General features: G+C 46.8%; 1 protein-coding gene across 1 annotated transcript in view; it reads right to left on the reverse strand.

Moving 5' to 3' along the window:
- The window catches only part of TRPM8 (transient receptor potential cation channel, subfamily M, member 8), a 93,293-nt gene extending 83,958 nt beyond the window's left edge, over window positions 1-9,335 (reverse strand). Inside the window, exons 1-5 of the mRNA XM_006893455.1 lie at window positions 9,214-9,335; window positions 6,769-6,842; window positions 4,634-4,790; window positions 3,031-3,208; window positions 1,370-1,542 (exon numbers count right to left, since the gene is read on the reverse strand). Coding sequence (XP_006893517.1) covers window positions 1,370-1,542; window positions 3,031-3,208; window positions 4,634-4,790; window positions 6,769-6,842; window positions 9,214-9,330 — 699 coding nt within the window. The 5' untranslated portion in view covers window positions 9,331-9,335. The remainder of the gene's footprint in view (window positions 1-1,369; window positions 1,543-3,030; window positions 3,209-4,633; window positions 4,791-6,768; window positions 6,843-9,213) is intronic.
- Between the last annotated feature and the right edge of the window lie 633 nt (window positions 9,336-9,968).

Below are 9,968 nucleotides of genomic sequence, written 5' to 3' on the forward strand. Positions count from 1 at the left end.
GGAGGCTGGGCTCTATGAGGGGAAATGTGGGGTCAAGATTGGTGGACGATCTATCAACAATCTGTGTTATGCAGATGACACAACCCCAACAACCACTGACTCTAGTGCCCTAAAATAATCTTTAAGATTTAAAGCAAAATTGTCCCCTGAACTCTTCTCAAAATCAAGCAAGAGTTTAACTTAATTCATAAAAATAGTCAGCCTTGAGCATTTTATTATTTTAACTCTATATAGGATCAAATTGACAATATCAACTCAAAATATTAGATATGAACCTTACAGGACAGTGAGTTTGTGTTAATGTGGAGAAATAGCTCATAAAAAGAGGATGAGAACAGTTCCACAATTCAATTAATATAGTCAATGTTACAGAACGGTTATCTGTTTCACTGTCTGTGTTCTCAACAGCAAAATAAAGAAAATGTCAAGAGTAAAATCAGCTCAGCACAGGGAACTGACTCAATCAAGCTACTATGTAACTAAGTGGTTTCTCAAATCAGACTCCTCTGATCACAAAGCCCACCCTCTTCCTTGTCCCCCAAATTGCCTCCTTGCAGAGAAATATTTTGTTCTTCATAAGCTTCAAAATTCGTGTTTCTTACGCAAAAGTCAGTGAAAACTGGAATTGAAATACAGAGAGATTGTGCCATATCAATTCCCAAACATCTTAACATTACCGTGTAAATTTCTAAGAAGTCCCAAATGGAAGAAGGTGTAGATTAAATTTAGCTTTCTGGACATCTGGTCGAACACTTTCCTCCAGAGAACTCTTGTTACTTAAGAAAGCCCTTAACTCACTGGGAAATGCTCTCTCCAACATTCCAAACTTAATACAAAACCCCACACCTTGCATTTTGAGCATGAAATACACATTCATTTCTTTCTAAATACACTCATAGAGAACTGTTTTTCCTTTAAGGAGCAGGAGGAATTTCACAGCCTTCTTAACATCAAAGTAACCAGGGACCATGATGATGTTGTTGTTGTTGTTGTTGTTGTTGTTGTTGTTGTTGTTGTTGTTGTTGTTGTTGTTAGATGCCATCAAGGGACTATAGCAATGGCCTTGAATTCCCACAAGTGGGGCTAGGCAATGAAGATATCATCATCAGGGCTTGTGTGGAGATTCATACCATAGGAACATAAACGAGAGTGGCTGACCCCAGCAACCTGTGCAAGAGGCAAACTCTAGTGGCAAAGCACATCCACTGTTAACTCCTGGAGCTGAAGATGTGTTCTGGGGTCATCTTATAACTCCTGACATCCCAATAAGCAGACTGCCATGTGAGCTGGCTCTGACACTAAGTCTCCACTTCAGAGTGCTCCAAGGCCATTCCCCCTCAGAACCTAGCACCTCCTCTCCCGCCCCTACCTCGGCTCCGCAGGTCCTGATGAGGGTGTCCCGGTTGGAGACCATGCCCCACGCTGCTATGCCAATGGCCACAATGTTATCTTCCGAGTTCCTGCTGATGGTGTTGTCTCTCACCACCTCACCGATGTACTTCATCAGGCCATAGTGGGTGCCTCCTGTGAGAATCCATGCCCCTGTCGAGCAAGATCAGTGAGTGCCCAGCTGTCCCCCTGCACCCTTAATCACACTCCCAGCCCCACCCCTGGGAATATCAGGAGACGCACACCGGCCATGGTACTGGGGTTTCAGCTGAGACTGTCCTGGGAAGGAGTGGATGATCTCAAGTTCTGTTTCTGAAAGGTCCTCATTAGAATAGTAATATAGCCACACAATTGTGTTTTATAAAATTAATCACCATTGATCCATGCCCACCTATACATCTTATTTTTGAGATAAAGTAGTGCCTGCAGGTGGTGAGCAGCATTACATTAAGTGAAGTAACTCAGTCTCATAAAGACAAATACTGTATAAGACCATTATTGTAGAATGAGTAGGAGGATCCAAGGGGGTGAGGGACTTAATCATAGGGTTGCACAATTTGGTGGGAGGAGGGAGGGGGTGGGTAAAGGAAAAGGGACAGATCTGGAGTAAAAAGCAATGTATACAAACTTTGTAAGTAAATTGTATACAATAAAGGAAAAAAGTTATATGAAAATCAAATAAAGAGATAAGTTTTAAATAAAAAACCTAACACAATGTTTGGGAATCATTTCGTGAATAGAGGAATGTGTGAAACACAACGTATATAAACAAAACACAATGTATATGAATTTTGTATGCAAGGTAATATAAAATTTAAAAAATAATAAAAAATTATGATCTTTGCACTTATCAGCCCATCTCTCCAAGTCCCCATTGCATCTTCCCTGTTCCTTCATCCCCCATCTGCACACTGACCTCTGCTGTCCTAATTAGTTCCCCCCACTGCCCCTGCCCCTTCCCCGTTAGAACATGTGCACATCTAGCTCAGTTATTCTCCATTTTCATGCAGGAGATAGTGGACCAGATCTGTCCTTCTGCAACTAAGTCCTTTCACTCAGCATAACGCTCCCAGACGCTCTCACATTGTTATGTATTCTATAAAAGACAACGCATACGAATAATTGTAGAAAACAATGTACGTGAATGAAATGCAATGTATATGAATAACTAAATAAAGCACAACTTAGGTGAAAGAAGCACAATGTGCATTAATGACTGTGTGCAAACCAATAAAAATGGAAAGAAAAAATGCGATTACATTTCATTTTCCAGTCACAGAAATTACCTAGGCAAAACTTTAATACAGAAAAAAATAATATAAGCCTCAGGAGATTAAGGAAAACAGAAGAAAGCACCCCACAGTTGATTTCCAGGAGAACCTTTAGGACATTACATGAGCTGTTCATCTGAGGATTTGCTTTTAAGACACTGGCTGAACACGTGCTCTTCGGCAAACCGGTGCTCTGTTGTCCTTGCACAGGTCAATGGGGCTCTGCCTACCGCCCCCTGTGCTGGCCGCTTGGGTACACCCTGCCTTCATCCGGACACCTGACACCTGCACCCTCCTTTCAGTCATCCACCTGTACCCTCCTATCACCAGCCACCTGCGCCCTCCCGGCCACACAGCCCCCCACTCGCACCTTTTGACTGCGCGATGTAGATGAGTCGGCTGAAGATCTTGCGCATGCGTGGCTTCAGAGCAAAGTTTTTGGCCCCACCGGTCACAGAAATAACGAGGTTGGGTGTTTTCAGGTGCCAGTGCTGGGTCAGCAGCTCGTACAGGGTCTCGGCGTCCGTGTCACAGGACAGACGGATATACTGTGCAAAGAGAGATCCCGTGAACGCACGTGTTACCCCGACCCTGGGGACTTCACCCAGGGCCCACCTGCACCAAGGGAGGCGCAGTGGGCAAGGCGAGCTGAAGGGGGTCCCGGGAAGAGGGAAAGGATTTGGGGGCAGGGGAGACAGGCACAGAGGAGAACCCCAGGATTGGGGAGGGCGTAGGACAAGAATGGGAGCAGTAGATGGTTCTAGAAAGAAGGGAAGGGGATACAGGAGCAGAGGGGAATCCCAGCAAGAGCTGAGAAGGTGGGGGAAGATAAGACACTGTAAGGGGTCCCAGGGAGAGAGGCAGGGCGTGGGGGGGAGTTGGGGGCAGAGAAGGGTGGCAAATAAAGAGGCTGGAAGACCCCTAAGAGAAGGATCAGTAACCAGTGCATGGGGACATATGGGAGTGCCTGAGGCTCCAAACCGACAGTGTCAGAGTCCATCCGAACCCCAGGTGACCCTGCAGGACTCAGCAGAGCTGCCTGGACAGGTTCCTAAGACTGCAAGTCTTTACGGAAGCCCCGCAGCTGTATCGTCCTCCCACAGAGCAGCGGTGGATTTGAACCACCAATTTTCTAGTTAATATCCCAGTGCTTAACTTACTGCACCACCAAGGATGCCCAACAGTACCATGAACCAAGCCAAAACCACTGCCATCAAGTTTATTCCAACTTCTGGTGGGTAACTAACTCCCTTTGAGTTTCAGAGGCTGTAAATCTTTATGGGAGGCAACTGGCCATCTTTCTTCCACAGAGCCGCTGGTGGACTCAAACTACTGACCTTCAGAGTATCAGTGCCACACACTCTACACTATGCCACCAGGGCCCTTTATGCCAGGCTGAGTATAACATCCTGTAAAAGCTTTGGTCCAGCCTTTGCTATGGAGCAGAGTGGATGCTGATGTAACATGCATGAGATATGCTTGGTCTGCGTGGGACTGGAGCCATATACTGTTTGTTAAATACTTATCATCTACTCACGGCTTTTCTACTTTTGTCGAATGCATCTTTCGCCATAGGGCAGTGATGGCTCCGTGGTGGGATTCTCACCTTCCACAATGTGGTACACCTGGTTTCGGTCCCAGGCTGTGTTCCTCATGCCTAGCCAGCACCTGACCATCAGTGGAGACTCGTGTGGACCTGTGAGGCCCAGCAGGCTTTAGCAGAGCTTCTAGATCAAGATACACTAGGAAGAAAGGCCTGGCCATCTATTTCCAGAACTCAGCCATGGAAAGCCCTCCCGATCCCAGTGGGCCGGTCCCATTGTGGATGGTGAGAGCATCTTCTACAGGTGTGCTTGGAATGCATCCACTTTGTCTCCTGATTATCCGATGATTCGACAGCTCCAGGGACTCGGGGTAATGAGAGCTGATGGTCTATTGTGAGTAGGTTCATTGAAGCAAACATCACAGCTTACCTTTCCTTTCTTCCCCAGTGTCTCGAACTGAATGTCCCCGAAGGCGTCGGTGGGGAGCTCCCTGGTGTGTTTCTTGTAATTCCACTTCTCGTTGAGGTTCACCTGGGTGCCCTCGATGTGCTGGTTCTGGGCGTAGCCACACTTGCACAAGTTTTCCCTGAGAGGAAGGAGACATCGAGGGAGGGACTGGTTTCATTAAGTCCACGTTACTAACTCAGCACATTTGAATTTGAATGAACACACACTCACAGATAAACATTGCCCTGCACCTGTCCCATCTCAAAAAGAACCCAGAACCTCAAAAACACATCAAACTCTTCATCACTAGGCAGTCAGCTCAGAGTGAATCCCTGTGTGTCACTGGAGGACCGACCCCCAGGTTTCCGTGGCTTGTAATTCCATAAGGGAATGCATTGCCAGGCCTTTCATCCATGGTGCCACCAGTTATATTTGAACCACCAACCTTTTAGTTAGTAGCTGAGCTGCAAACTGTCAACACCACCCCAACCCACAAAGCAAACCTGATTCACTCTCCTCAGGTCCGGTCTGACTCACAGCAGTCCTGCAGGACAGAGGCCCGGCCACAGGCTTCTCCCAGCATTAAGCTTTATGGAATCGGAGCAGCTGGTGGATTTCAGCTGCTCACCTTTTGGTAAACAGTCCAGTGTTGTGTCTACTGCATCACCGTGGCTCTGCCAGCAAGGCTTAGTCTCAGTCTCTGTCAGTTGTTAAGCAATGTTTTGACGTCTGTCCCCACTGTTCCTCGTCCCTGTGTTGATAACTGATCTCTGGGTGGAGAGCTGGGATTTAAGAATCGGCCTGGCTTTAAAGTGTGCGCAATCTGTGCAGGCAACCATTATGCAGTTATGGGACTGGCTCTTTAAAATCTGGAAACTAGTCAGCTTTTTGCGTGAATCATAAGGTGCTGCAGACCTCACCACTCAGTGCCTGTTCTCATTCCCTGGGGCGCACTGCTAGGAAGAGGGCCAGGCATCGCGGGCAGAGCCTGTAGAGTGCTGCCTGTGATATCTAGTTGTTATTAGGTTGTTAGATGACATCAAGTCAATGACAGCTCATCGAGACCCTGTGAACAATAGATCCAAACCTCACCATCTATGAGGCATTCACACCCACTGTTGCAGTCAGTGTCGACCCGTCCAGTTGAGAATGTCTCTCTCTTTCCCTGATGGTCTACTTTCCCGGCATGACGTCCTTCTCCAAGGACCAGCCTCTCCTGACCACGTGCACAAAGTGTGTGAGACCCAGATTCACCGTCTTTGTCTCTGAGAAGCACCCTGTTTGCACTCCCTCCAAGTCAGACCTGTTTGTTCTCTTGGCATCCATGGCATCAGTCAACACTAACACCACAGTATAGTGAAGGCATATCTTTGAGAAGTTGTCACTGTTGTTATGTACAATGTTGTTATGACTCAACAGTCAGAACTGACTCATAGTTGACCCTCCAGTGGGTTTTCAGAGGCTGTAAACTTCATGGGAAGATAATGTCTATCATTCTTCCACAGAGCAGCTGGTGAATTTGAATCATGTGCCTTTGGGTAAGAAAGATCAAACCAAAGACCAAACCCCCAACCTCTCAGGACTCCTTGTAGGAAAGGTCACCAGTGTTCAATCCATTAACTGGCATTACTTGGGAGCCTGGGCTGCACCTCCTGATGTTCATAGCACAGCCTTGTTGACCTGAAACGGGAATTCTGCTCAGTGTAGATGACCGTCCATACACAGAGAGCCCAAGGTCAATGAGGGATGAAAGCTGCACAGTGTCAGTCAGGTGGCCATGCATGTACCTGCCTGGGGTCCCTGCCCTGTTAAACAGCAACACCATTGCCACAGCCATTCAGGAAGGCCGCACGTGACTGAAGCCCATCTTACCAACTTCTGCTGAAACTAAACACACACGCACATACATACATACATATGTACATACATATGTAGGAAAAAACCTGCAAAGCTCCATGTCAAATCCTTCCTGCTCACGTGTCTCCTGAGGCTGACCCGATGCGGAGATTTAATAACCAGTAATGAACTGTAGGACACATGTCTTGTGTCTTGTCACTAGGGCTGTCAATACCTTCTTTTTAACTATGAAAGCAACAACAGGGGAAAACAATGCTTACGTGGCCTTGGAATCTTTGGTAAAGAACACACATTCTCGTTTCTTAAAATTTGCTTGAATAAAATTCACCAGGTCCTTTGGAGAAAGAATATTGAACAACAATGTTACTAATTCATTCTCACCCACTGCTGCTCCAACTAATATTAACTACGCCCCCAAACCATCTCAAATGTTTTAAGAATCTACGGAGTGCCTGAGGTGGTGACACGGTGCAGAGTTTTAATAAGGTGATTGTTATTGTTATGAACATTGAGTCAAGTACCACGCACAGTGACTCTATGAACAGCAGATCTGAATAAGGTGATTAGTGGTAAGGAAAACCCTTTTAGCTGATACTTCCAAAGAGTGATACTTAGGACTTTTGCATATATGTCAGTTTAACCCAGATATGAAGCTAACCAAACTAGATCCCATCAACTTTAACTCTTAACAACAGCCTCATGCGTGGTAAGAATAAAACTGTACTACATAAAAAAGAATATAGTAGTATTCAGAGCATCCACCTGTTCATGCTTCCTGAATGCATAAAAATAATTTAAAACGGGCTGCATTTATATTTGTAAAAGAAATTTTTCCAAAAGTTACTTGGCTTTATTTTGCACATCAATGCCATGAAACACACCCAAATTATGCTTTCTCATCTCTAAGACCACCAAGCCTACTGTCGGGTTTTTCTCACACAGGTTGGCACGTTGTGAGGAGAGGCTGTTTCTTGAAATGAGACATCACGCTTGGACAGGTGGAGGGTCAGCGAAGGGAGGGAGACCCTCGACGAGCTGGACTGACACAGTGACCGCAGCAATGGGCTCGAGCGTGTCAGAGAGGACAGGGCAGGGTTCGGGTCTGTTGTTCACAAGGTCACTGAGTCGTACTGGACTCGATGGCACCTAACAACAACTACAAAGGATGGAAAATGCAGTCTCCTCCCGTGAAGATTTACAGCCTCTCTGAGCTTCTTACACCTGACAGAAGATCACTGAGTCAGAGTCACTTGAGGGCAGGGGCTCGGGGATTTGGAAACCTTTCCGGAAGCACATCACCACATCTTTGTCCTGTGGCTAAGCGTGAACCACTGACATTTTGACAACTGTCCCAGTAAAAACCTCTGCTGCTGGTGAGTCAGTTCTGACTTCCCGCTGCCCGCCGTCAGGCTTCTGAAGCTGTAAATCTTTATGGGGAGACTGTTCAGCTCTCTCCCCAGAGCAGCTGGTGGATCCGAACCACCGACCTTTCAGTTAACAGCATGTACCATGCCACCACAGCACCTAGCTGAGACACTGGGGCTCGTCTATTCCAGGGGAAAGTGAGCATTTGCTAATGGTTTTATAGAAATGATATTTTCATGCAGAGCCCCATCACCCTTATGCTTGCCGTAAAATCATCATCTTTGGCTCCCCACACACTAAGCTGCTCCTGGGACCTAACCGTGCAGCCAAAGACTTTCTAATCCAAAGCCTCCCTTGAGTTGGCAGAAGCAAACTATTTCGAAACAACAGAGTCAAGCTTTGGAGAGCCCTGCAGTCCTGCATCTGGAAGACGGTAACGCAGCATCGTCAGGACTCGTAACACAGTCAGCACAAAAGAGTAAGAAGCGCATTGCTGTTGAGTCGTTTCCGACTCCCAGAGGCCTGTAGGGCAGAACAGAACTGCCCCGGAGGGCTCTCCAAGTATAAACCGGAAGGGAGCAGACCACCTCCTCTCTCTCCCGTGGAGTGGCTGGTGGGTTTGAACTGCCAATCTTCGGTTAGGATTCTGATATGCTGTGCACTGTCACCAGAGCTCCTTAATTTGGGAATGAGAACTTTAAAAACCAACATATAAACGAAAATATTTTTCATTCAGCAAAATTAACTCACAAAACAAAACACTGTATGTGTAGCAAAATAAAACATTACATGTTGAGATGTTGGTTTTTGAAAAGAAAAAGTTGTTGTTATTGTGTGTGCCATCAAATCAGAACCAACTTAGAGTGACCGCAGTGGGTTTTCAAAGCCTGTAAATGACACAGGAGGAGCTGGTCCCTCCTTCACACATGGAGCAGCTGGTGGATTCAAACCACCTGCCTTGGGGTTGGCAGCGCAAGTCCTCACCACTAGGCCACCCGAGCTCCCCAAAGTTGAAGGTTTATTCCCAGTCAAGATTGCTAAAGAGCTGAGAGCTAATGCGGGCTCAGCTCCAGATCACCACATTGACGGAGCAAGCCATTCACAGGACTGGACTATTTCTGGTGCATTCAGAGTGATGTGTGCAGCAGACCGTGGTAAGTTACGTGTGCAGTAGCGTGATGTAAAGGTTTGAAACGTTAAGTGACTGTGGGGGACACAGTGACAGGAGGTGAGCACGTGCCGCCAAGAAATGCTGGATGCAGGATTGTTGTGGAAACGAGGGCCCCCCCCCCCAGGCACAGAGATGGGCCCTGCCGCAGCTGGGCAGACACTCGACTCACACTGTCATTGTAGGAAACGTCGGTGCTCCGGGACGCGCTGGAGTACAGCGTCCGCGTGCTGTCCATCGTCCCGTTCCGCCTGTTCCTCATGCTCAGCCGGGCTCCCTGGAAGGGCATCTTGTCTGCGTGGGGAACAGCCTAACAACAGCAACAACATTAGTGCAAGGAGGGGGCTCTGGTGGCCTAGTGTGAAGAAGCTGTGCTGCAATCCTGAAGGTGCACAGTTCAAATCCATCAACTGCTCTGTGGGAGAAGGCTGGACCATCTCCTTCTGTGCAGTTAACTGCCTCTGAAAACCTGCTGGAGGGTCAGCTATGTGTCGGTTCTGACTTGATGGCACACAACAACAACAACAACAACAACTGATCTATGCCTATTATTATTCTGTTGTTTCAAGTCCTCAAATCTTTGCTATTCCTTCACCTCCCCATCTGCCCACTAACCTCTGTTATCCTGTTTCCTCCCTTCCCTTTTTCCTACCCTCTGCCCCCTCTCCTCTTCCCATTTTGGACATTTACACACATCTTACTAGTTTTTCTCCTATTTTTACAGTAATGGTTTTCTGCAGTATTTGCCCTTACAAGAATGAGATAGTTCACTCTGCATCCTCTCTAGACCCTCCCAGTTAGACAGTATTTTTCAAAATTGCTCCTCCTGAGTGCTGCATCGTATTCCAATGAAGTGCACTTTCCTTTAATTGTATTTTCAACAAATATAACACCTTTTTCACAAATTGAGGACTTTTTTGCTTTAAA

Source organism: Elephantulus edwardii, unplaced genomic scaffold (assembly GCF_000299155.1).
Source record: "Elephantulus edwardii isolate Elephantulus edwardi_28Jun2011 unplaced genomic scaffold, EleEdw1.0 scaffold00127, whole genome shotgun sequence".
NCBI classification, from domain to species: Eukaryota; Metazoa; Chordata; class Mammalia; order Macroscelidea; family Macroscelididae; genus Elephantulus; species Elephantulus edwardii.